Source organism: Idiotropiscis lumnitzeri, chromosome 13, assembly GCF_059441095.1.
Source record: "Idiotropiscis lumnitzeri isolate Australia: NSW breed Sydney's pygmy pipehorse chromosome 13, RoL_Ilum_1.0, whole genome shotgun sequence".
NCBI lineage: Eukaryota > Metazoa > Chordata > Actinopteri > Syngnathiformes > Syngnathidae > Idiotropiscis > Idiotropiscis lumnitzeri.
Genome location: NC_142403.1, coordinates 6,199,432 through 6,226,771, shown reverse-complemented (window position 1 = coordinate 6,226,771; position 27,340 = coordinate 6,199,432). Strand labels below are relative to the sequence as shown.

Sequence of the window (27,340 nt, the reverse complement as noted above, 5' to 3'; positions counted from 1 at the left end):
TCAAGCTCTACTTTGCGCTTATTCATTTTTTGCATTGAGTTCCAGTTCCTATTAACTGCAAAAAACGAGCTATTACTGTATATTGGACATAACACCCTGGCTCTAAATTCTTTACCCCTTTGAAATGATCAAAAAATACCATGTTGTGGGAAAATAGTGTTACTTGCTTACTTTTGGCAACACTGTAGAGATGCACATTTTTCCTGCTAAATTGCTGTGATTTAATTCATTCCACAGGTTCCCTCTGCCAGGAGCTAATAGACCACTGCGATCCCAGCCCGTGCCAGAATGGGGGGAGGTGTGAGAACCATGAAGGGGGCTTCATGTGTCACTGCAGCAAACAGCGGAGCAAAGGCTACCTTTATGGAGGTGCAAACTGCAATACGAGGTTGGTGGGCTGTGACGGTCACGGGTGCCAGAACCAAGGGTCCTGCAATCCCTTCCTGCTGGATGGAACTCACGGCTACACATGTTCCTGCTCGCCTGGATTCACCGGCCCTCTCTGCAAGACCCCCACCACCTTCTCATTTGAACGTAGTGGTTACCTTCTGCTACAAAGCCCCTTTGTGGATGCTGAGATCTCTTGCAATGTCACCCTCAGCTTCAAGACCGTTCTGCCCCGAGCTATATTGTTCCAGCGCAGCATCGGGGGTCTGCTGCTTTGCCTGGAGCTGCAAGAGGGGCAGCTTCACCTCACACTGAGAAGGCAAGCTGCCGCCGGGCTCCAAGTACACAGTCGAATCGGGGCTTTGGAGCTGTCCCAAACAGTCACTGACGGAGAGTGGCATACTGTCGAGGCGGTGCTCACAAACCGGGTGCTCAGTCTGAGACTCTTGAATGATGCGGCCAAATGTGAGTGGCAGCTATGCTACAAGGTGGCTCCGGTCCAAAATAACATGGATGGCCTGGTGTCGCCCCCTCAGAACACCTTCATTGGTGGGGTGCGAAAGGACTTGAGCCAGGACTCCTCAATTCCGCCATTCATTGGCTGCATGCGAGATGTCTTGGTGGACTGGCAACTGATTGTCCCCGAAGAGTGGCTGAGTGACTCTGCTCTGAATGTGTCCCCCGGCTGCAGCCACCACGACCGCTGCTTGGATGTGCCTTGCCAAAATAATGGCCTGTGTGTCAACTTGTGGCAGAGCTACCAGTGCCAGTGTCCAAGGCCTTACGAGGGCCAAGACTGTGAAGAGGGTATGATTTTTTTATTTTTGAGGCGTTCCCCTCACACACATTACTGAAAGGCACCACTAAACCACTTACACTATTAAATCTCACCAATGCTACTTGAATCACTCGTAGATGCTGATTTTCAAGTGTACATGAGAACAATTCAGTAGTCGCTGTGTGTATGAGAGGTAATCTTGAATTATGTCCCTGTGGGTACCTCATATGTTTCGAAGCAACAACGCTTTCCCCGCCCATCACAACTCAGTTTTGAACAATACGGTCAGAGAGGTGCAGTATTCATATATCAGGATGTTTATTATTCTAATTCTGTGTAGAAAAGGCTCTCATTTGGTTTTATAAGCAAGATGCTATATAGTTCTACACCACTAAACACTATTCTACATGCTTCTACAATAAGCAAAATTGTCTTCGTCAACACACAAGTTTTGGTCTACCACTGAATTTGCTGAAGTTTAAAGCTTGTTTGTGCAAAGTTTGCTAACCTAATTAGCTTTTAGTTTGGGGTTGCATTGTTTCGTGGATAAGAGGAGAGTAACAATCAGGCCAATCAAAAGCCACAGTGAAAGCTCATGGAAGAAATATTCTATTAAGACTCTCGTGTTAAAATAGTTTGTACTTTGCACATCATACAAGCCAGCGACACATTAGTCAGCTGACAATGAAGAGCTGCAATCCAAACATCAAGGGGTTAATGAGGTGAAACATGTGGTTTAATAGTTTGATGCCTTAAATGTTAATCTTTTGTAGTACTTAGGTCTATTGAATGGTCAAGTTGTTCCTAAAAAGGATATCTAAAGTCCCTTGAGTCTAGAAAAGCAGATTAGTGATCACGCTGTCTGATGGAAACACCAATTCACATGCTCACCTCAACATCTAGGAAGTGTTTTATGCAAGTTGCATGTGTTATGATTGTCCCAGAGTTCATTATACATATATATATATATATATATATACATATACATATATATATATATATATATATATATATATATTACACATATATATATTACACATATATATATATATATATATATATATATATATATATTACATATATATATATATATATATATATATATATATATATATATTACACTGATATATATATATATATATATATATATATATATATATACATATATACACATATATATATATATATATATGTATAGGTATATGTATATATATATATATATATATTTGTATATATATATATGTATATGTGTATATATATATATGTATATATATGTGTGTATATATATATAAGTGTAGAAATATATATATATATATATGTGTGTGTATATATATATATATATATATATATATATATATATATTTATATACACATACATATACATATATATACATATATACACGCACGTGTAAGAGGAGCGGCCCGTATGGGGAAAGCGCTGACATTGTGCAGACATGCATTATGGAGGCTGCTGGTTGCAAGGTTCTCTTTTCCTGTTACTTTTCAGTATGGCTTCTTTTGTGAGAAAAGTAAGTAAATTTAATAGATCGACACTGTCCTCCATCCATCTATCCACTTCCACAGCATTTGTCTCATTAGGGGCGTAGTTGAGATGGACACTTGCCCAGCTGAGGCGAGAGGCAGGGTACAACTTGAACTGGTTGCCAGCCAATCACAGGGCACATGTAGACAAACATTTATCCACATTCAGATATCCACCCATTCAAGTTTGTGGAATGTGGGAAGACACCTCCAGAAATTCCACATGTGGAGAGCATGCAAACCCCACAATTCATCCTGAGATTTGTGAGAGAGACGTGCCAACCACTGGCCTTACTGACTGTTACAAATGTAGCTCCTTTAACTACCTAATTTGGCAACCAAAATATTAGAAATAAGTGTAGCTCTCATCTGCACAATGATAAACAATATTGCATTTTTATGTCTCGTCGTTGTTTTGTTTTTTTCACGTTCTTTCAGTCCGAAAACCAATATTACTCAACTGCATTACGAGGTATCACCGGTGCAGGCGGCACTATGCAAGTGTCCATTACATTACATTCTGTTACAAGCAAATTGCTCTATTGTAGTATCATTGCATGTAGAAAAACAGGTTTGTGAATTGTGACTCTCCATCATCACCACCTCATTGGAAAAAAAAAAATAAACATAAACGCACAGGTAGCAATGCACCCAAGAGAACATAACAAAATCAAGAGAATACACTGTTGGAAATGTATTCATTTAATCTACTGTAATTTAAAAAATATTAGAATTTAGGTTACAAATGTGTTACAATTTTGGTTCGCCACTACTAAGGTATAATTTGTCTCGTGTTTTTCCTCCCCTTCAGAACACGTGACCGCACGCTTTGGGAGCGAGGACTCATTCAGTTACGCTGCCTTCAACGTCACAGATGACCTGGGTCAAGGCCTCTCAATCTCTCTCTTCCTGCGTACACGGAATCCCGGCGGCCTCCTGCTTGCTGTGGGCAACAGCAGCACGCAGTACCTGCACGTGTGGCTGGAGGACGGCCTGGTCACGACTCAGCTCGGTGACGTGGAGAGCCTGAGGGGAGAGAGCGCGGTCAATGATGGTGAAGTTCACTTTGTGAATGTGGATGTGGCAAAGGGGAAAATGTCGCTGCAGGTGGAAAGTCACAAACAAGTTGAGGTGGAGGTCAGGACTGATGGCGTTCAAGCAGGAGACACGATCTATGTTGGAGGTCTGCTGGCGAGCGATGCTCCTGCAGTTTGGGGGGGACATTTTAAAGGATGCATCCAAGACTTGCGGATAAATGAGAAGAGGTTGCAGTTTTTTGATTTGGATACTTCAGTAACAACGTTCCCCTTGCAACTCATGGAGAATGTGACTGCCGGCTGCTCCGGAGACAACATTTGTAGTGTAAGTGGACCACCTGAACTTATTTATTTCCTTTCAGTACCTTTTTTTTTACCTTTAGACTTGTTGCAAAACAGATGTACAGTGCTGTTGGATTTTGACTTACTTGTCATTTTTTTTAGTTACGAGCAGAGTTTGAGTTAATTTCAGATATGGTACAGATAACCATATAAATACAAAATGAGAACAGAGGCTAACCGGCAATGTAAGTGATATCACACACACTAGGCCACGCCCCTGAAAGGCACATAACACACGCGCACCGTAGTTGTGACTTGCATGAATAGAAAGGTTTCCAAATGAGCTGACTTTCATCATTGTCTCTTCTCTAGAGGAACCCTTGTCTAAATGGCGGGATGTGTTACAACATGTGGGACGATTTCACCTGCACGTGCCCACCCAGCACAGCGGGGCGGCACTGTGAAGAGGTCAGATGGTGCGAATTGTCTCCATGTCCTGCAGACGCTGAGTGCAAGATACTCAACCAAGGATATGAATGTAAGTGAAGCCATCAATTGGATGCTAGGATTTTTTTCAATTCCATGCAAAAAAAAAACAAAAAACAGTTGAGTGCCACAAGAGACTCAAAAGCCAGAGCTGGGGAAACAGTTTTCAGTGTAATGTGCAGTTGTTAGAACTGTTAAGTTCAATTTCAATAAACATATTGCTAATACCATTATTACACTAATATTATTATGGTCAGAGTTTGCAATACATTAGGATGTTCAGGTGTAACTAATTAATAATCTGATGAGTCACTAATTTCGCAGTTCGGATCTGATTTTCTATTTTTGGCTGTATTTGCTGCATATGTTATGAAAATTAAGTTAGAATGATCCTGTGTTTTACTCCTTGTGGGAAAAGCCACATTCAGCATCTGCAGATTTGCATATGCATTTTTTTTTTACATTTTCAATGTTTTTTTGGGGGGTTTTGGTGGTGTTTTGAGGTTTTGGCCCCGCCCACTCCCATTTCACCCTGTCGTGGAAAATGCATATTAAATGTTTATCAGCATTTTTGGCAGAATGTTTTTATTTTCCAATGCATATCAATAAATGTCACTTGTACGAGGATTTCCACTATTCTGGCCTGGTCTCTTTCCCCAATGACTAGTGGGGGGCCACTGTATTAGGGGCAAATGTGTAGTTAATATCTTCAAACAGTCATTTTATTATTGTGAGATGGTCCTGCCACCTCTCAGCACAGGATCATTTCCTCGAAAAATTAAATGAGAATTCCAACACTCTATAATACGCTACATCTTACGACAAAGTATAAAGCCTTTGACTTGTCTCCGGGGTCCGACCATATAACATGTTTTGTTTCAATCCATCTACACATTACTCAAAGAAGTACAAAAGAAGGATTGGCTTGAAGCCATATTATTAATCCTTTGGCCTATAAGCAAACCCCATGATACTATAAGTGATTAATTCACTTCAGTAACTAATTACGACTAACACAACTAATTACTACCACTTCACAGGGGAATGACACGTACTTTGCTTGAAATGAATCATTTGAATTGCAAATATTGCTCCAATCTATTGTCAAGGAGCCTGACACGCAACAAACATGAAAAAACAACTGTGTTGTGACAGTCTGGGATTTTTTTTTTCTTCTCAATTTTGTTGACAGCTCAACCTTTACAGAAGTTGTTGCTCTACTGAGTAGTAGGCAAATACATTTGCATGTTAATGTATATCTTATGTTGTAAAATGTATTGTATTTTGTTACTGTATATCTCATTATACCAAATCTTCATCACTGATTGCCTGGGGGAAATAATGTAGTTCTACTGCCTGTCACGGTTCATGCGGGAAAGTCATAAGTACAGTGAACCCAAATGCAAGGAAACAAGGCTGGAACACAACCACAAATGCCGTAGTATTATTTATCGTCTCAAACAAAGGAAGGAAATGAATGACAGTAAGGAACTCAGGAGCTCACAGAAGAACACATGCAGATGAAGACTTCTCAGAAAGCTAAAAATGTCTTAAAGTAAAGCGAGGTAAACCCAGACCAAATTTATCCGATTTTTAAATACGAGATACCTCATGCATGACAATGCTGTAACACTGCAAATTTCCCTATTGAAGGGTCATGGGCCTGTTGTAAGATGAATTTGCAACCTGGTGCGTCAAACATTATCGCAAATTTATTCTGTCAGCATCCCAGGACATGGTTATTGATTCGAGAAAGTCAACCCATATTTCACCCACCACTTTTATTAAAGGTCAGAGGGTAGAGAAATACAAATATCTGGACGTGGTCCTTGATAATAAACTGCATTTTCAACTTCACGTTGATGTCACCTCCAAAAAAGGGAAATCAACGGTCAGACTTTTTAAGGATAATGACAAGCTTTCATGTTTCACTTGAGATGATGACTCTCTTTAAACTGAATCAGTTTTATCCTTCTGTATTGTTGCTTGGTTTGGAAACAATAATGCTTCCAAAAATAGTTTTCCTCTTGTAGTCATGTCCAAATTGCTGGAACGATATAAGCAAGTTCAGCAAGCCAGGTTCTTATTGATCGAGAATATAATAGACACGTCCTGAGGAAGGCTAAAGCTATTTTGAAGAGTTCTTAACCTCCAATCCAAAATGAAAAAACATGCTGGCCTATTTATTTATTTTTTTAAAGCAGGAATTGTGCCATTTTCTGTCACAATCTTGTGGTCGATAGATCGGCGAAATTTGGTGTTGACCACACACATTGAAAATACGGAGTTGTATATTTATAAGTTTAATATTCGCGATTGTTGGCCCAGAGCATTTTCCAAGCAGATCTGAAAGGAAAATCACTCCAAACATGCGGGTTAACCACACAGGATAGTCTTTCAGAATCACATCTGATAATCAGGGCTTTGCTAACTTTGATTTGAAGAGAGGAAAACGCTCCATTTTGACCCAATCATTGCTATTTGTCTTTAAACTAAATGCAAATAGACTGGATAAGACTTGAACGGAACAAAAGAGCTGATTGGTGGGGATGAGAGTGGGCGGGACAGATGTGCTTATAACAAAACACGTGAGTATGAAAACAAAAGTTATCCAACTAATGATGAACTCAAATAAGATTTGTTTGATTTTAAATGATGTGTTTTTTGCAGCGCATGTCACAGCTCACATGTATTTTTCATGCCTCCCTAGGTTACTCCGATGCCACTTTCCTGAACGACAGCACAGTGCTGGTCTACAGAGGAAATGGACACGTATTGCGCAACCTAACCAACCTCTCTGTGACCTTGCGCACTCGGAAACGTAGCGCAGCCATCCTCCATGCGGAGAAGGACTCTGCCTTTGTCACCCTCTCGGTCCAGGATGGCTTCCTCTTTATGGAGCTTCAGAGCTCCTCCAGAGACGCAGGAGGCATGGAGGAAGACAAGCGAGAAGAGTCCGCAGTCAGCTTGAACAGCATGAGATCTGTCAGTGATGGCGAGTGGCACAATATCCACTTGTTCATGACTGCACCGTGGGCAAATATGTCTCAGTGGACTTTGGTTCTGGATGACGAAGTCGATGAAGCCATCACCTCCAGTGGTCAAGGGGGCAACCTGGACTTCCTCAGGAACGGAGTTGACATCTTCGTGGGAGGTTTGGCCCCTGACGTTGGGTGGTCACTGGCAGGGTGCCTGGGCACGGTGGAGCTGGGCGGGATTGCGCTGCCGTACTTCAGCTCGTCTCAGGTGAACCTTCCACGTTTGCAGGAGGAGAAATTCATCCAGACGTCACTCAATCCTCCGCTGGTCGGTTGCAGCGGGGCGTCCGTGTGTACGCCCGATCCGTGCTTGAATGGAGGGGAATGCCGGGACTTGTTTAACTATTACAACTGCAGCTGCGCCGAGGGCTGGGCAGGGAGGCACTGTGGCTTCTTCACCGACACCTGTGCCTCCAGTCCTTGTATCCATGGCAACTGCAGCATCAACGGGCTGACCTACGAGTGCTCTTGCGAACTCGGATACACAGGAGTGGACTGTGAGGAAGAGGTCGACATCTGCGAAAACCACCTGTGTGCACATGGAGGGACCTGCCTGCATGGACCTGACACGTATGCCTGTCTTTGCCCTGAGAACTACACTGGACCTCTCTGCAAGTAAGTTCAGCCTGGACGGCACATCAATACAGTTTTTTTATTCTATTATATTATACACAATTGTGTAAGATGCAAAACAAGAGCAATTTTATTAGATGAAGATGACAAGCACAGTAGCATCCATCCATCCATTATCTGTACCGCTTGTCCTCACGAGGGGGGTTGCTGGAACCTATCCCAGCTATCTTCGGGCAGTAGGCGGGGTACACCCTGAACTGGTTGCCATCCTCGCTCACACTCATACCGAGGGGCCATTTTGTGTGTCCAATCAACCTACCGTGCATGTTTTTGGAATGTGGGAGAAAACCGGCGTAAACCCACGCAGGCACGGGGAGAACATGCAAACTCCACACAGGATGGTCGGAGAAGGAATCGAACCCACGACACTGGGAGGCCGTTTTGCTAACAGGTCGCCTGCCCTGCCGCCCAGCACAGCAGCAGATAACTCAAAATTGTTTTCTGCTAGCTTAAATTGAAACCAAAGTAGAAACCGCAGCGTGCATGTTAGACATCCATTTAGTTTGTAAACTTGCTCTGGAGGTAAAAATAAATAAATAAATAAAATAAGTCTCAATATCAAAACAGATGCTGTTGCACTGTGACAGCAAAGAACATTACCGAGCGTGAAAAGGAAACAAGGAGAAAAGACATTGCCGATGTTTTTTGTACGCCACCGCTCGCTCAATGTGAGCTGCGATAGGCTGCAGCTCACCTGCGATCTCAATCAGGAAAATGGAAAAAAGATTTCATGGACCATGTTTAGCCGTGATGCACAACAGTTTCTTCAAAATTGTTATTTGTTTCTGAGTTGCTAAGTCAGAGTTAGTGGAACTTAACTAATCATACTGAGAGCTGCCCCTACTTTTTTTGCTCACCTTATTTAGTTACATGACAATTCGAAACATTTTTAACGCAGGCCTCCTCTAAGGCCGTCCAATGCTAATTTTGGACGGGATCATTATGCTGTACTTCCTGAATACACCTAAAAAATGTACCAAATATTCTATTCTTCATGAATGAAGTAACACTTTGACTATTTTTTTCTTTTTGAACAAGTTAACATAAGAAACACACACTCCACCCTTCCAAAGAATGCAACCTTTTTCTACAATAAACCTTAAAAGAAGACAGTAAACATATTGTCAAATGAACACATTGGTGACTATGTCAATCAAAATAAACATTTTTAAAGCAGATTTGTACATTTTTAAATAACAGCTCTTATACTGGATTTCATTCAATTGTGTCCCCCTAGTACGGCATCATTGTTGATGTGACGCAAAGCACCAAAGTGGAAACCTTTCATCCTGGAAAGACGACTTTTGTCACTTTCAGAACAGTTTCAGGAGCGTGGTTAGTTAGCAAACACAAATAAATGATGCTAAATTGCTGAGACGAGGGACGGCACCAGAAGACAGACAAGATGCCAACACTTGCTAATGTTCCTCCATCGCTGTCTACGCCTGCAGCAAACTCATCTGAAGATGAATTTCTATTCTAGTGTCAGCCAGAAAAGGCCTCCGTCTGCTGCGGTGTCTCACTGGTGCAGCGGCACTTTCTTTCCCTCTCATCTCCTGTTTGCCTCGGAGAACAGGCAGGGGAACGCCGCCAACCATTTATCCCATAAACACGCAGCTCCTTGCATTTTTTTTTTCCTGTGCGCTAGAACCTTTGCAAGCAAGCCACCCGACAAGTGAAGCCGCACGTCTCCCTTCACTGGGAACATCGGCGCTGTAAAGTTTTCATCAAAATGACTTTGTTTTGTTTGTGTCGCTTTCCACCTCCTTCCCCCATCTCTCCTTGTGTTCCTCTCCAGTGAACGGGTTGAAGAAATTCCTTGGTACATTGTTGTCAGAAATATGTAAGTATTTTTTTTTCCTTTTTACCTTTTTCTCAGGTGCTCCCTGTTTGTTTCCTCCTTTGTTTCACAAATGTCATGCACATCTCTTTTTTTTTTTAGGGCAACAAAATGCCAAGCAAAGCTAATATTAACACTGCCTCCACCGGTGTTTGTTTAAAAACACATACCCGCAGTCTCGAATGAGTGACAGCTGTGGTTGGAAAATGATTGTTGTTGTCCCAAAGTTGTATGTTTGTCAAAAGAAGGCAGAAAAAAAGCTTGCATTCTGTTATTTAGGGATGTATTCCACATTACCAAAAGATATTTTGTCTGCTCCATGAAGAAAATGTTTGGCCTATTCTTTCCCACGCCTGAGATTTCCTGTCATTACTCGAGGTAGATAATCTGATTACACTGGTCGGGTTGTAAGCTTCTTTGGCCTCTTCGGTGTGTTACAACACGGAATCAAATAATACAAGTAGTCCCACATGACTGTTTTGTTGGCTGATCCGTTTGACAACCGAGTGTTTGATATGAGTTTGTGTTTTTAATCCGCGTGTCCTTTCCTAGGCGGCCCAAGCTTCCTGTGTCTGTGTGTGGAGATGACATCAAAAACTACACGTGCTTCAACGGTGGCAACTGCACTGAGCGCGAGTTGTCATGTGACTGCCCGCCTGGCTTCGCTGGACACCGGTATGACGGACACCAACTTGGAATTTGTCGTCAGTTACAATAAGGTTGCAACAATACAGGGTGCATAGGAAGTTCAGAAGTTTAAGATGTCATTATAAAACGATCTGTCAACCATCAACACACAGTTGTTACTCACAACAGGTTAACAGTCTGTGTTTTTAATGCCGACCCTTTCCATTACATTGAGCCACAAAAGTAGGATTTTTTTTTTTCCTAGCCAAAGGCCTGTCTTGCAAATATCATTCAAGAAAACAAAACTGCTGAACAGCAAACCAACTCCTTTAGTCACTCCGAATTGTAATATAATTGGTTTTCCTGCATATCATTCACTCACAACTAAGCCTGCCATTTAGTGGTGACTGGTGATATTACAACTCAAAACTCGCATTTTAGCACCCGCTGATTTGCATACTTGCAGATTTGTTATCAATATATATTTTCTTTTTATATTTGGGGTATTTTCCAGGTTTTCTGGGATTTTACTCCCTATTTCCTTCTTGCGTTTGTGGAAAAATGTGTGGCAACAGTGAACAATTACAGCACATGTGTGAATGCAAACGACAGCACTGTATGTAGAAATAGAAACTATAAAAGTGTAATGGAACCAAAATTTAACGGACCCGGAACCAACGGACCTTGGAATCAATAGACAGAAAATAATGTCCAGTCTAAACAAAATATTCCTTTCTGAAGGAGCTGTTTTCGTCACAGTGCCAGTAAACGGCCATCACCAGTGCTGCTCTCTTTTCATTGATAAATAAAGAGTAGACGAGACGAGCGTAAAAAAACAAAAACACGCCAACATGGAGTCCATGCTGGCAGGAGCGACTTTCCCATCAAAAGTTATGCATGGACATATGCGACGGCCAAGTTAGCGGGGTCAAATGTAATCATGCACGTTAGCTTAACATCGTCATTGACTCACTGCTCAAAATGAGCTGTTGTATCAATCTATTCATATCTAAGGCTGTTATTTTTATCCGTTGTTTTTTAACCATGCAGTAGATTACATAACAATCGTGGTAGTGGAGTGCTTTCATGATATTATTCATTATGTCTGAATGGTTTCTCCATCGCTATGTGTGGCTGCAGGTGTGAGCAGGAGGTGGACGAGTGTAAGTCCAACCCGTGTTTGAACGGGGGCTACTGCCGCAACCTGATCAACAAGTTCCTGTGCGTATGCGACATGAGCTACGCCGGCGACATATGCCAGACGGACGTAAGCGACATTTACTTTTACGTGGCCGTGCTGCTGTGGCAGAACCTCTTTCAGCTGCTCTCCTACCTCATCCTCAGGCTGGACGATGAGCCTGAGGTGGAATGGGGGGACAACAACTGAGGGGGCACCCGTTTATCTATGACAAAGTGTCATTTGTTGATGTTTCTGTGCCTTCATATCAAGCACCTTATTTAATATAATAATCAGAGCTGGGCAGTCCGTCCCAAGGATGGAACGGTCCGGTGGTGACAACTTTTGAAAAAGGGTTCAATTAACAGGGTCATTTTTTTATGAATAAGGCCAGAGGGTCAAAGCTGCAACCGTACAGAGATAGCGGCTGGAGGGCGAGGGACTGACTGGCAAAAAAGGGTCGAGTGTCCAGCTCTGATAATAATCATTACTATCACTTGCACACGGTAGACAAAAGTGCTTAGCAAATTTGGTAGACCACCGCGTAATGCAGTTACGTATTCTCACAACCCCATCTTGGGTGGTTCACGGGAGCTTGTGTGAAGTTGTTGTTTTTGTATTCTGTCTATTAAGGGGTACAATATGGAACTTATTAGATAAGTAACGGAGAACAAGAAATGTGATTCACCTGCGCTCTAGTCACTATACAATGCAGCTCGGTGTTTGACTAGCAATATGCTTTTGGTGGAGTAGTCAAATTCATTCAAAAATAGAACATAGTGAATCATTCCTGTTCAACATGATGAGAGCACTGAAAATGAAACGGTGCCCGTATTAAGTATATTGGATGATCTCTTCTCATTTCTATGGCAAGCGGTCTAATAAATTTGTTAAGCACTATTCATAACCAAAATAATGCTCCACACTTCTGGAGCTTTTAATGCAACATTTACTTTTTTCTTCTATCACATGTTGCCAGCGCCCAGAGAGACTTGCGTTCTCATACTTTATATCAAAACTCCTTCGAGCCTAAGTGGTCGACACAATATTTGTCGCAGTGAATGTAAGTGAGTGTGATCTTGTTGAAGGGAGAGCCAAAATGTCATGATGCAGTTTCAGACAATTCTACATAATCGACTAAACTATTAACATCCTGCTTGAGATTGACAAACGACACCCTTGCCTGAGCTTTTGGGGTTACAACATTCCAGGAAGATTAAAAGTTGGTAAATGTCCCATCTAAACTTTCCATTTAGAGTTTCTGGAATTTTGGCTTATTTAAAAGAAAAAAATTAAACAACAACCCAAAAGAAAACGTTGACTAAGGTATCAAAAAAAAAAAATGTCGACATGTCACCCAACAAAATGATCCAAACCAAACCTCACCTCCTTTCTGGAGGTTAGAGTGTATTGTTGGAATGTGTCTCCATTTAGGATTTCCTGTCAGGCTTTTGTATCGGAATTTTGGGGAGCTCCGAGCAGCGTAGGTGTAAAGACATGTTTTAGTTCTAAAGCACTGACAAGTGTGAGGAGACAACATGACGTCTCACTTTGTTGTTGATTTTTTTGAATTCGCATCAGTGAATGATTGACTGACATCCGCGCAATGTGTTGTTTTGCTCCTCTTTTTTTTTTTTTTTTTGTCTGCAAACGTTTCTGTTTGAGGTATTTTAAACCCAAATTCTCTGCAGCTCTGCTTAGACAGAACTTTGGTATGTTGGCTGGGCCACAGTGGTCAACATTTCATAGTCTCATTCATCACTCTTCTCACTCACATTTGTGTTTTTGTCCATTTGATAACTTTACTACAATGCTCAGCTGTGTTTTCTTTTGTCTGTCTTCTCTGCCATAATCTGTCCTTACATCACTCTACTATCTGTGTTGACTACGAATAAAAAAAATAATCTTTCTTATTAGTTTGCTTTGTTGTCTGTCCTCTTTTAATCATTCTTTTTCCATCTTCACCTTATGATCAGCTGTGCCTGTGTGTGTGTGTTAGTGCCGGTGGGGTGCGTGTGTGTGTGTGTGTGTGTTCTGTAATCAGACAAGTCTATCGCACCATAAACAGACATATAATCTTCTTTAACAAGATGTAGTGATTGTATCCCAAAATAATTACAGTAAAGCTGCTACTCCAACATGCTGAGCGCGAATATAGCGACACGTTTTTTTTTCCATGTTCTAAATGTCATAATGTGTTTATTATGGTAGTTTTATTAGTAGCAGTACTAGTAGTAGTTGTTGTTGTCACCTGAGTGCATGAGTAAGGTAATATCATACAGTGGTGCCTTGAGATATGATTGCCCAGATTCATGAGTTTTTTGAAATACGAGTTGTCGTTCAGACGATTATTTGCAAGTCAAATTTTTAGATATGAGCACTGTATGGTGGCAGTAAACGTAACATAAAACAAAGTAAATTATATATTTTAAATTTTAAAAAAGCAATTAGAAAGGTTTGCTCAGCTTAACGCTAACAAACAATGCAAAATGCCATAGACGGACAAACGAATATCAACTTTGTGCCGATATAATAACACATCAAGCAACTGATATTTGAACACAAACATGTCCTTCGACATGTACATTAACATGTGTCGACAGACAATATAACACTACTCATGGGCATATATTCTTTGTCTGTGCAAAAAATGATTAATATTATTGTTGATCAGGGGTTCTCAAACTTTTTTCAGTGATGTACCCCCTGTAAAATATTTTTCAGCCAAGTACCCCTGAACCCCTTCTTGGCTGCTTTCATTAGTAAGTCAGACACCATCCACATATCATTTAAAGAAGAAATCAAGACAAAAGAAATCTTTACAATGTTATGTTCTGTGCACCCCCCGCTAGTTGGAGCACGGCATTTAGATTTCTATTGCATTTCTAAAATGAATTAAGCGCAAAGAACATATTAGTGTCAAGAAAAGTTTTGACTTGACTTCCCCTTTACAGACCAGGAGGGCAAACAATTGCGTTCAGTTCAAGGACCACATCAATAGGTCTCGTTAATTTAAATTTAAAATGAAGTTGATTACTATTAACTGAAAAGTTATTAAATACATATTCTTTACTTTGGGTAAATCAAGCTGCCAATTATTTCATGAAATAAATCAGTGAAAATAAAATAAATTGTGCGGTTGCTGTGTAGACACGGTTAGGAAGGATTCGGGGGGGTTGCACAAATGGGGCCACCTTTTGAGAGAAGGCAGAAATGTGCTTTGCCTGCGAAAAAGCAGCATCTGGTACTGAAGTGCAGCTTCAGCAGCGAGCTGGTGGCTTTCACAGAAGTTTGGTCGACTTCACGGAAACATATGAGGGCACCTTATCTGGCGTGCACGCGCACACGCACGCACACACACAAAGCCGGTTGATAGTGCTGACAGCAGGGAGGCATTGCCGCTGCCTCTGCTTCCAGGCTTCAGGGTGGCCTTGCCACGTACCTCTGAGACTGGTTAGTTAGACATCTCTGTGGCGTGTGTGTGTGGCAGCGGGTGACTGATGGCGGGTACTGGCTGCCGGCTGTTGCGGCGGCTTGCTTGTTTCACACTCGCTCTGACAGCAAACTGTGCCGCAGTAACAGGTAAGCACTTTCCCAAAGAACCTGTATCGAGAGGAGAGAAAGTGTCATAGCTTGCCGGAGCTAACTGTTGTGTTTTCTAATTGTGTTTCCTTGGTGATTGCTGAGTGTAAAGTGACCGGTTGATAAAAGCTTTTATGATCGTTGCTGCTGCCACTCCGAGTGTTACGAGCATAAGACCAACAGCAACTTCTCATGTAAGCAAATGCGCCGCTTTCTGTCACACAGCGAGTGTTGACAATCAGCCTCTTACTGCATGGCGGGCTTTGATTTCTCCTGATTGATAAGTGGAGCTGAAATCTGGTGTTTTGGGTGGTGGCAAAGTTGGCAAAAGTGCTCAGTACAAGTATAGCAGATTCTACGTACAGAAGAAGTACTATTTAAACTCCTGCAGTCAAACAAAAAAGTACGGGCTTTGAAATAGTATAATCCATCCATCCATCTTCTGTACCGCTTCTCCTCACGAGGGTCGCAGTGGTGCTGGAGTCTATCCCAGCTGTCATCGGGCAGCAGGCAGGGCACATCCTGATCTGGTTGCCAGCCAATCGCAGGGCACACAAAGACAAACAACCATCCACACTCACACTCACACCAAGGGGCAATTTTAGTGTCTCTACTCAACCTACCATGCATGTTTTGAAATGTGGGAGGAAACCCACTCAGGCATGGGGAGAACATGCAAAATCCACAAAGGAAGGCCGCAGTCAGAAACATTGCAAAATGCCATAGACTGGCTAACAAATAGCATTGGTGTTGCGAACCGAACTTTGAACACTAACGGTGGAACACCAAGTAGATAATCTGCAATATCAATACTCACAGCAGGCACATTTTCTTCACCTTCAATTGCTGTGACCTCCTCCATGTACATCTGTATGTCTGGTGTGTACTGAACCCAAGTGGCCAAAGCATGCACATCAGAAGGAGCAGCACAATGAATTAAAGCAAAAGAAATGTGGCAAAAAGTGTTTAATTTTCTACATTCAATTTAGTTATGTAATTAATTGTCTTGATCAAGAACAACATTAAAGAGTGCCATAGACTGCTTATTTATTTATTTTTTTTAGTGAGAAGCTGGATTGGATTGGACTACTTTGTGTGAGCTAAGTCACTGGATGGATTCCGCTTTTTTCTTAAGGCACCACTGTATACATTTATCTATTTGGATAACTTGGCTCCAGAAAACTATTTTACACTTTAAATACCTTCCTGTATTTTGTGCTCTTTGAAGAAAAATCTCGTTACACGTTGCCACTGGCGGAGCTAGAGGGGGCCCAAAATATGCTTGGACCCCCTCCCCAGGTGCCAGGCCAGATAATTGACTTTTAGGTATTTTGCATTTTTTTTTCCGCAGGACTTCAGAATCTTGCGAAGAAAAAAAATCGTATATCCATCAGTGCATGTTGCATGTGTTAAAAAAAAACAAACAATTTCCCTTAAATGCAGTAACATATTTGTACTTCTTTACTGTACTTTATTACTGTTACTAAAGTAGTTAAGTATGAGAGTATTTGTACTTTGTTACTTCTCACCACCGGCCAATGGTGAAGCTGTTTATGTGTTGTGTTCTGTAAGGAGCAATTTTGCAAGCTGTTGAAAAGTGACACAGCTTTTCCGTCCAAGCAAGGCCCGTGTGAGCTATTTTGTGCCGTACCCTGCCGAGCGACCGCTGATGGGTTTATCAGGCATCCTCTTGTGTGTGATCCTCCACAGACGGCTCGCGCTCCTTACGGCTCTCGGGTGGCCGCCGTACTGGCGCCGTGTCTGGTCGGCCTGGCGATAGCCTTGGCGTTGGCGCTGGCTCTGGCCGTTGCCAAACTGCGAGAGAGGCGGCAGACTCGGGGAGGTTTGAGTCTGAGGCGACTGGAAGCTTCCGTGGGTTGCTGCCCTCCCGCCGAGGCGGGGAACGTATCCATCAGCACTTTGGCTGCACGCGTGGAACGCCTGGTGTAGCCAAGAGGGGGGAAGTCGGCGTCAGATTTTGTTTGTGTGTGTGTGTGAGTGGGGAAAAACACAAACAATTATTTGAACAGCGAACCCTTGTTTATCATCTCACTCTCTCACTGTCAAGAAATGGGAGACTGTCGTAGAAGAACAAAAAGACTTTCACTAGCACAGTTCTCTCAGTTGGTGTTCTCTAAAACCGTTGCTTTCTTTGAGATGTTTGTCACTCCCGGTTGACACTTACTGTAAATTTGTCACAAAAAAACAAAAGACTAAACGTATATTTAAAGAACAAAATGTTCAACCAAATGCTAAATAAATAACACGTAACACCAGAGCTGGGCAGTCTGTCCGGGGTGGAATGGGGCTGACAAATTCTTATAAAGGGTTTGATTAACAAAGGCCGCAGGTTGATTTTAGTCCAGTCCAACCTTGTGCGTGGGATGAACCTACTCGTGAAATGTGCAAACGGCAAAAATTGCTTCAGAACGCGTCAAAAGCGCCGCAACCAACTGTTTCTGTATGAAGAGTCGTGAGAGAGCAGTGTGTGTTCACGCGTGCCTGTATTTCCTTATTCTGACATCACGTAACCCGCGCCTCCCGCCTGCTACAGGGGCATACCATCACAAGAAGGGGGGGGGGCAATACCATAATTCCTATAACACCAACAGTGCATACTTACTTGCATTGGGCACGTTCATGGAGAAGAAGAACGAAGAAGATGGAGACGAATTATAAGAAAGAGACAAGAACGGGTCAACAATTTATATAAATAAGGCCGGTGGGTTGAGGCCGGAATGTTACCGAGATCTTGGCCAGAGGCCGGGGGACTGACTGGCAAAAAAGGGTCAAGTGCCCAGCTCTGCTAAACACCAAAGACAGGCTAACTTTAATAATGCTGCTTTGCTGGAACGCGACAAAATGTTTTCCTATCTAAGACCAGAAAACATCGCAAAGTCCGGGAAAAAATATCTACCCTGAGTTCCTTCAATCTGATGTCATTCGACAATGACGACCTCGATGGAGACAGACCGTGAATAGCGAAGCATAATTCATCAGATCCTAAAAACATATTTTGACATCGTTATTTATTACAATAATTTAGTTATTTGGCATAACTTCATAAAACATGATTTGTACTGACCGCGTGAATCTATGCTGCTATCTCACTGCATGAAGTTATTTGATGAAATGTATGAAATGCTTATAAGAGACCATATGAATAAAGAAAATGAAATAAATCCAACTTCCCACTTTTCTGGAATGTAGATATATTTAGAAATATTGCTACTTTATACACAAAGCAGCAACACATACAATCATAGTACACTATACTCACGAGGATATATTGTCTATTTTGTGGGGAATAATACACAAACGATGAACCGCAATATAGCGCGGAACCCTGTCCTGCAAAGACACTAACTAGCTGACATCTCATTCCTAGTTGACTTCTGAGGGCGTAACCTCTGACCTGCTACTGGCCATCAGTCTGGTGTCTGTCGTCCTGCTGTTGGTTCTCATTCTGACTTCCGCCGGACTGGTGGTCGCGCTGAACCGCCGCGCCAGCCACGGCACATACAGCCCGAGCCGGCAGGAGAAGGACGGGTCTCGGCTGGAGATGTGGAGCATCACCCAGCCTCCACCCATGGAGAGGCTCATCTGAACAGTGGAAAAAAATTGAAGATGACCTGGGAACCTCCTACGTGCTGGAATGTGGCCTTCACATTTGTATATGCACATGCTGCAAAACCATAAGCTATTTGGTGACAGCCTTCATCCATCTTGCTTGGATGCGCTGCACCTGCCACGCTAGGCGGCCTTCATCCTAGATAGATTTCAGCTCACAATGGATGGAGTTGGTGTGCCTAATCTATATTTGCAGGACAGATGGAGAAATGTGTGCCCAATTTGTTGTACATATTGAATAGAACTGTGGCTAGACTCAAACACTGTGGAAGTGCTCTACTGACAATGTTTTATTTTATCTGAAAGTTATGTGTTAAATTAAAAAAATGTTTTTTTGGGGGGGGGGGGCAAGTGGTTTCTGCATCATTTAGAGTAACATTTGGATTCAGTTTATCCACATGCACTATCCATCCGTCCATCACTAATCTTATCTTGTTAAGGGTCATTAGGCTGTTGTCATCAGGTGACACAGGGCAACACGCGCGTCTATATGTTGAACTGGAATTTGTCACTCTTGAAAGGCATAACACATAATAGGAATGAATGACAGTAATAGTCGTTAGGGTAACTTACATATTTCAATTTGTCTGAACCGTTTCCACATTACGTACGGATTGTCATTTTGTGCATGTAAATGGAATTTGCTGTTGATTAAATTAAATAAGGTGCCAATATTTTTGATGATTTTCTGTGCTTGCCTTTTGTGTCTCTCTTAATAAAACAAAACTGATATTGAAAAAACAAAGCAATTGGCTACATTTTATACAACATAAGGAATTTGGTAAAAAAAAAAAAAAAAGTTCTTAACCATGGTATCAGAGACTTCTGTAAAAAGGTGAGACTCCATCCAGAGCATATGGTCAACCCTCTGCTGCATCTAGACTGCAAATGAATCGCTCTTGCAAACACATCACAGCGATTGTGTTTAAAAATAAGTCCAGACATGCATGTTGCATTAAAGAGCATTTATTTTCAGTTCACAGTGCATACAAGATGCGCAGTTGTACCAGGTTTGTCATCAACACCTCATCAAACTGACCTCAGTTTTCTCCACGACGAGAACATGCAAGTGTGCACGGAATCATAACGTACCAGAAAACTTAATTGTTACAATACCCAAACAAGGCTTGATTCATGTCTATACTGCTACTACACCGATGTTGCATTTTAGAATATTTTTTGCCGTATGGAAAGTGATGTTAAAATACAGTATGAAATGTGTCTGTCTGCAATCATCAATGCTACATTAGCACAATCGGCCACTGGCAGAATCGCGACAAGCACCAAGAGGTTGCCTTCTGCCACATATTGAAATGTGAACTCCCCCACACTACTGTCGTCATCGTTGTACAGCATTAGTGTAAACAGTCACCATCATTTTTCATGTTACTTACAGCAGTTATTCGCTCATGTATTTCTTATCTATGGTTTATTTACAGCAGCCAATAAATGTAAAAAATAGACTCTCCTACAAGGCAGATGATGTTAAATACTACAATGCAATCCAATGCAAGGCAGAACCAACATAGTTCATTCTTTTTTCTTTTGGATGAAAGCTAAATATTGAGATAAATACCGTGATCATGAATGAAGCACATCTGTCAAACGATTAAGTGCCAAGTCCAAATGGACATTACATCCAAATACTGAACATGCGGGCGGAAACAAGAGGGAGTACCGGATTGTGGGTGATCATTTAATATTATTGCCTCTGCTTTTTAATTTTAAAAATAAGATCTAAAACATTCATATTGGGTGTCATTTACAACATACAACACCAATTATATATTATTTATGTAAAATATACTCAAGAAAAATACATGTCAGCTGAAAATATTTGATATTTTTCAGTTTTTTGTTATGAAATGAAGACCTCTGAGAAAACGTTTTAAATGCCTTTTTTTGTTGTTTTGACCTAAGTTTGAAACAAAAAAGAAATAATTAATTTAAACAAGTCATAAACTAATGGAATAATAAAAAAAGTGTCTATCTAGCAAAAGAAAAAAAAAAAAACAGCACACAAAAGCAACTAAAATGCCAGGAGGTTCCTCCTGTCTGAAAAACATCACCTGAGTTCACTTCAGGTCATTTGGTCACAACCACTCTTAAGTTATTTTCACTCATGAAACAATCAGAGGATCATTATGACAATCTCCACATTGCATACTCCTACCGTTGTCGTTAATACTGGACCAGGTATACTCTCATCTTATAAGGCACACCACACATTACCGTTGAGCACACAAATACACAAACGCTCGACATGTGGCTTATTCCCATTAGAAACTAACTTGATTGTTATTTTTTTTTTAGTAGTCAAAGTATTAAATTTTTAGTTGGAAACGTTTGCATAGTCTCTAAGTGTGTCAATGAGAAGGGCCGCTGCAGAGTTGCTTCTGGACTTTTTTGGAGTTACGACGACCGATGTCTGCTCGTTTAGATGCTTGCCATCCACTTTACAAGCAAAGCACGAATGGGGCGGCGGTGGCAATCTAAGAGATGGCCGCTGTTTAAGTGCCCGGCTGACTGGCGTCAGGGCGAAATCACAACAACGGGAATAGCATCAAACCGAGCACACGGAAACGCTTTTCTTTCCTCTTTTTTTGTAGTTTGGGCCTCAACCCTGCACATGCAGCGTTTCTCTCCACGGGAGAGTCAAACTGCACACATCACATGTATGTAGCGCAGTCTGAGCTGCAGTACAATCAAACACGCTATCATCAGTGTGGGACTGGAAACTGGGAGAAGAAGAAGCCGTTGGAGACTCATCCGTATCTCTCATGCACTCGTACGCTCTTTGTCCTCACATGAAGACAATTCATCACACTAGTGGTACAAATGTCTTGCTAGTAATGTTATTTTTTTCACCTGTAATGCAATTAAACATCACTAGTAAACTACTGTGCTACACTAGGAACACAACTAGGCTAAATGTGTTGTGCAATAGTAGCCTCCTGGACCCTACTGATGACTAACATGCAGTTGTTCTACAAATATGCCAAAGTTGTTCTACTAGTGTGCAGAAAAGTCACTCAAAATTGGAAGTGATGTTGCAAGTAAGACATTTATAGTTTGCACTTGTTGTTCTACTAGCGCACTGAATTGTCTTGCACACTGTCAGGACAACTATTTTATACTAAAGAGGGAAAACTGGGCACTAGTTGACAACCGTGCAGCTAGTAGTATGAGTGAAATCTACCAGTTAACATCTAGCGCTTCACAAGTAGAATTAGAAGCATGCAGATATCAACTAGTGCACACTAGTAACATGTAGTTGCCCAACAAGATTAAAAACAATTGTCCTACTAGTTTGCAGACGGCAGGAGAGGGGTAAAAACTGTCAGTACTAAGACTCAGTCATTCTACTAGTGCACTAAATTGTCTTTGGCATAAGAGTGGGACAGTTGCCTATTACCAGTGAGGCAAAATTGCACAAGTAGACCAATGTGTACTATAATTGATATTAGAGTTTCTATTAGTAAATATAACAACTAGTTCTTCACTAGTTCAATTGGTGCACTTTTGCCTCACGAGTAACATGCAGTTGTCGTACTAGTATACCACATTTCTTCTACTAGTGTGCACAAATGTCACAAAAACATTTACTAGTGAGTCCAAGTCATTCTACTAGTGCGGTGACTTGTCTTGCTAGTGAAATCAAAGAGCGTACTTGCACATGTATAGCAAATAAATTCTCAAACGCCTTTGAGTGGGGAGAGAAGAAAAGGAGACAACACAAGATAGAAGAAACGATAATAAGCAGAGCGCAAGCGACATCATTTGGGGAGAGGAGAAAATGCGCATCTGGACTTCCACGGTGAGTGTCTACATGTACAGTTGATTATCTGGAATGCAACTTTGACGAGCAGCTTAAAGCACGATATCCAGGATACACAAAGTATTGGGTCCATCCACAGAAAGACGCCTGAAGTACCGTTCACGCCTCCAATGTGAGAAATGTCACGCTTGACTGCCTACGGGGCTCTCCAAAGAACAAATCACATGTCCACTTAAGGCATGGTGATCAAAATGGTTGCACACAGTGTTGAAATGTTTCCAAAGGCTCATGAGGACTGGAGATTTTCATTTTGTCGATATGACTTGAAATATTTGACAGCGACACTCGATTGGCTCTTCTGAAAGTGCAAACGTCCTTTGCTCCAGTGAAATGTGACGACCTTTGACATGACGATGGGATGTGACGACGATGATACAGACAAAAGTCTTGGGACACGCCTCCTTATCGTGAATCAATCAGCGATTTCTAGGACAATCGAGTGCTTCCTAATTTGCATAAACAGTCTGGGAAGGTCCTTTTCTGGTCCAGCATGACTGGGTGGAGTTTGATGTGACACAACTTGACTGAAAGCACGTTTGGGATGTTCGAATGGGATGGATGAACGAACAGCAATTCGCACGGACCCCTTCAACATCTTGTAGGAAGTTTTCCCAGAAGTTAGATGGTGTCCCAATACTTTTGTCCAAATACAGGTGCATCTGAATGAATTAGAATATGGTAGAATTTTTTTTTTTTTTCAGTAGGTCAATTCATGAAGTGATACAGGTATTATAATGATTACTTAAACACGCCACCGAATTTCAATATTTTCAAAATCATTTGGAGTGTTAATTTGGACTAGATCACACGTCAATCAGCACGTGAGTAAGGGTGCTTCAAAAAAAGGTGTGAAATTGCTCATGAATGCCACAAGATGGTGGTTAAGCAACAGTTCAGTCAAAACGGAACTCCTCACCTCACTTCAACGTAGTTCCTTAGCGCCAAGACGTCGCTAGGTGGTGCCAAACAAATGATTTGATTGCTTTGGCGAAAGCATAATTGCGGTGTTCAGGTGAGCTTTGTGGAAGCTAAATAGGGGAATTGTTGATAAATAAATCAAATAAAAAATTCTGCCACTCGGCAAATTCGTGAAATGTCAAACAAAAAATCAGCAGGTGTTCACAGCATTTAAATTTCTTTAAATTTGGTTCTTGGTTAACTGTAATCTCTAACTATTAACATGATTAAAAAAAAAACAACTCATGAAATACTTTTCTGTGTGTTGTTAATCAAAATATGTCAAACTAGTGTTTTCTACCATCTCATATTTGATTGCGATGCACCTGTAAAATGTATTGCTAATACTTTTATACGTCTTGCATCAGTTGTAGAAATCAGTCCCTGGATAAGATCGTGTTACTGTCCACCAGTTTTTCCTGTTTTGTTCCCACAGGCTTCGTCTGCACATTTCTCAGCAAGTCTTCCCGCTGTTGTCATGGATGGCCTCCGAGGCGAGTTGTCCGCTCCAAAGTTACGGGTGCTCTGCGGCTTTGCTGTGGTGACTGTTGTTGCAGTGAACCTGCGAGCGCGGCAAGCTGCTGTGGAGGACGGGTCCGGCGCAGCACATCGACTCGATCTCCTCCAGGAGGCCTCGATCCTGCATCGTGGCCCCCAGGCCTTTCGCGTGATCCAGACCCGGCAGTGCCTCCATGTAGTCCTTCTCCCAGGGGACCAGCACTGAATGGCTGTTCCTGGCCCTGCTCTCCTTGCTTCCTTGCCTCTGTAGAGACTTCTCCTTGTAGTGCCTCACCGTCTCCTTGGAGAGCACTTTCCTCCTCAAGATGCCGGTGGAGCCCGTCGGGTTCTGGGCGGGAGGGGGGTCGGTGCTCGCTTGGGGCTCTGAAATGGTCCGCGGGCGGGCCGCCGGCAATGGAGAATAGCTGGGAAGTGAAGCTGCGTGAGACAAAGTTGGCGATGGAGTTGTGGTTGTAATTCGGTGAGATGTTGACGGAGAATAGGAGACGCGCTCTCCTGCTTGTCTCCCTGGAGGTAGAGGACGTGGACCGGACTGCTCATGTGTTACAGGCACAGGAGGCACCGGGGGTTTCTTCAGGCTGCTCTTGGTGGGCTGTCTGCGTGGGGACGGTGGGAGGTGCTTCCCGTGGACTACGCTATCATCCTGGCCCATGTTCCAGCCCCCCTGATCGCCCCCTCCATCACAAGCCCTTTCCTCTGACGGTTGACAGTTGTCGGCGGTGTTAAACTTAGACTGAAAATTAACGGACAAAGAGGAATTAGGAAAGATTAAGACAACAATGCATTAAAACAAGTCCTTTGCTGTGATGAGTGAAATAGTTCTGAAATTTATCTGCAGTAGATATAAAATCTACACACCCCTGTTCAAAAACTTTTTGGGGTTGTAACAAATAAAATGAAAAACTACCTAACACACCTGATCAGCATGTGTACAATGTATCTCGCGTACCGGAACGGAGTAGTCCAGATCCTCCATGGACCTGAAGAAGTCCAGGCTCTTGGCTGCACTGAGCTTGCCTTGCTCCATCGTGGTGGTGTTCAGAGAGTCCAGAATCTCCTCCAGCAGGTTCATCTTGCCTGACTGCGAGGAGTCCATGTCCAGCTCCAAAGAGTCATCGCTGTCCTCCGTGTAAGACGGCACGTCGCCACTGTCCTCTGAGGAGATCCTATGTTGGCAACATGTGACATTCTTGAGAAAAACCGCAGACGTATGATGCAACCAAAGTGCATAGAACGTTGGAGAAACCTCCATTTATTTCAGTAATTTTAGTCAAAAAGTGAAATTGATGTTTAAATTCCTTACTCAAACACATAGCATATTTTTTTTTCTTCCAGGATGTTTTTTTTCATTTATCAATGGATGTTTTTGTCTAACACGGATTACATACAAAATACAAAAAAAATATTTTTTAATGTGGAAATTATGTAGAATGAAATTTTTGTCCTAGGAGTTCAATAAATCGGTCAAATATGAGAACTTCTGAGATAAATGAACTTGTGTAAGGATATTAAAATTCACTGAGATGAAATTTTAACAGATGTATACACAAATACACATCCAGGCTGTAAATATAGTTCATAAGAGTCTGGTCAAACGACAGTTTTTTCCACTAACGTCCACTTGGGGGCAGTACAAGCATGACTTTAAAAATAACTCCTTGAGCATCTTTTTCCCTTTTCACATTTTGTTCTTTTAAACGTCGTCGATACGTTACTCAACAATATGATACAGCTGGTGTAAAACAAGCACTTACTTGCTAGCATTGTCCAGCTCGTCATCATCGAGTCCGTAGCCAAGCTCTCGAGGGCCCATGCTCATGGGAGACTTGTTGAAGTTTTGCTGTGAATGAGAAAAGTACACAAAAATATGCAAAAAGGGGAAAATAATAATAAAAAAAAAAAACCTAAATAGAAGATGATTAGAGGAAGAGCGAGTCCTCGAGGGATAACGCTTGTTTTATTGGACCAGAACCTAAAGAGTTGAGCCTATGTTAGTCAAATAGGGGCCTGGGGATGCGAATGTTTAGAAGCGTTTTATCAAATTAAGCATTAAGTCGGTTGTGAGAGCAGGCCTGTGTAAGAGCATTAACGATTGGCGTCGGAACATCTCTGCACATGGTGTTTGTCAGCGCAATGTGCTGAATGATCAGTATGCGGTGCCGTTTAGTGACACAGCGGGTTTAATAAGCCACCTGTGTAACATGTTTAATGTGCAGGTTGAAGAAGAGACGGCAGCTTTACACAGCAAGGCGGGACGCTCCCCATCTGCCGCAGGCCACTTATTAACATGGCCTCCACCGCCACGCACATGTTCCTCCATCACCTCCAGTGCATGCGCCCGTCTTCCGACACCATCGCTCGCCTTCTAATTGACAATCCCCCCCCCCGAACAGAGCGGTCATTTGTTTATATTGTGGGCAACAAACCTAAATGAGGAGTTGTATGGATATTCTTCCTATTCAGCTTATGAATGACAGTGACTTGCGAGTAATGCTTTTATTCTCCCACTGCTTTGACATTTCTGCAGACCAGTATAACATATTTGACATACCGGTGGCACAAATATGTGTTAGTAGTGTGGCAAATCAGTTGACAACTGTATGCTACTAGTGCAGTGTGTCTCAAAGTGCGCGAGGATACGAAGGATCCTTCTTGTAATCTTTAAGAAAACCTAAAAAAAAAAAAATTTATAAAGGTGCAATTATTATTTTTTTTTATCTCATTAATTGAGTATTTCTTTTTATTTAATATTGTTGCTATGTTGAAGTATAATGGTAATGTTCAAACTGTGCATTTTGTTGCAGTGGCTTATGATATTAAAATTACTTTTTGGGAATAAAATCCTTGATGACCACTCGGCCGTATTAAGCTACTGTATTTAATTCATGATCAAGGATGATGATTTTTTTTAAAGGTGGTATTTCCGAGCAAAGATTTGACAATGATTGTACTAGTGGATTGCTAGATGCTAACTGGTAGAATGTTGA

General features: G+C 41.9%; 2 protein-coding genes across 8 annotated transcripts in view; one reads left to right on the top strand and one right to left on the bottom strand.

Annotated features, from left to right (window-relative positions):
* Window positions 1–19,713, top strand: part of crb1 (crumbs cell polarity complex component 1) — a 30,221-nt gene extending 10,508 nt beyond the window's left edge. For 2 of the 5 annotated variants that reach the window (XM_088313283.1, XM_088313282.1), the window contains 8 exons: window positions 238–1,194; window positions 3,519–4,069; window positions 4,399–4,564; window positions 7,223–8,165; window positions 9,982–10,026; window positions 10,576–10,698; window positions 11,791–11,917; window positions 18,798–19,713. In XM_088313283.1, coding sequence (XP_088169409.1) covers window positions 238–1,194; window positions 3,519–4,069; window positions 4,399–4,564; window positions 7,223–8,165; window positions 9,982–10,026; window positions 10,576–10,698; window positions 11,791–11,917; window positions 18,798–19,016 — 3,131 coding nt within the window. In that variant the 3' untranslated portion in view covers window positions 19,017–19,713. Of the gene's footprint in view, window positions 1–237; window positions 1,195–3,518; window positions 4,070–4,398; window positions 4,565–7,222; window positions 8,166–9,981; window positions 10,027–10,575; window positions 10,699–11,790; window positions 11,918–17,119; window positions 17,980–18,797 lie in introns of those variants that run through there. The other 3 variants (XM_088313285.1, XM_088313280.1, XM_088313281.1) reach the window with 2 other exon arrangements.
* A 276-nt stretch (window positions 19,714–19,989) lies between these two features.
* dennd1b (DENN/MADD domain containing 1B) overlaps window positions 19,990–27,340 on the bottom strand; it is a 112,009-nt gene continuing 104,658 nt past the window's right edge. For all 3 annotated transcript variants that reach the window (XM_088313661.1, XM_088313664.1, XM_088313663.1), the window contains 3 exons: window positions 26,108–26,193; window positions 25,303–25,519; window positions 19,990–25,086 (listed from right to left, as the gene is read on the bottom strand). In XM_088313661.1, the coding sequence (XP_088169787.1) occupies window positions 24,349–25,086; window positions 25,303–25,519; window positions 26,108–26,193 (1,041 nt within the window). In that variant the 3' untranslated portion in view covers window positions 19,990–24,348. The remainder of the gene's footprint in view (window positions 25,087–25,302; window positions 25,520–26,107; window positions 26,194–27,340) is intronic.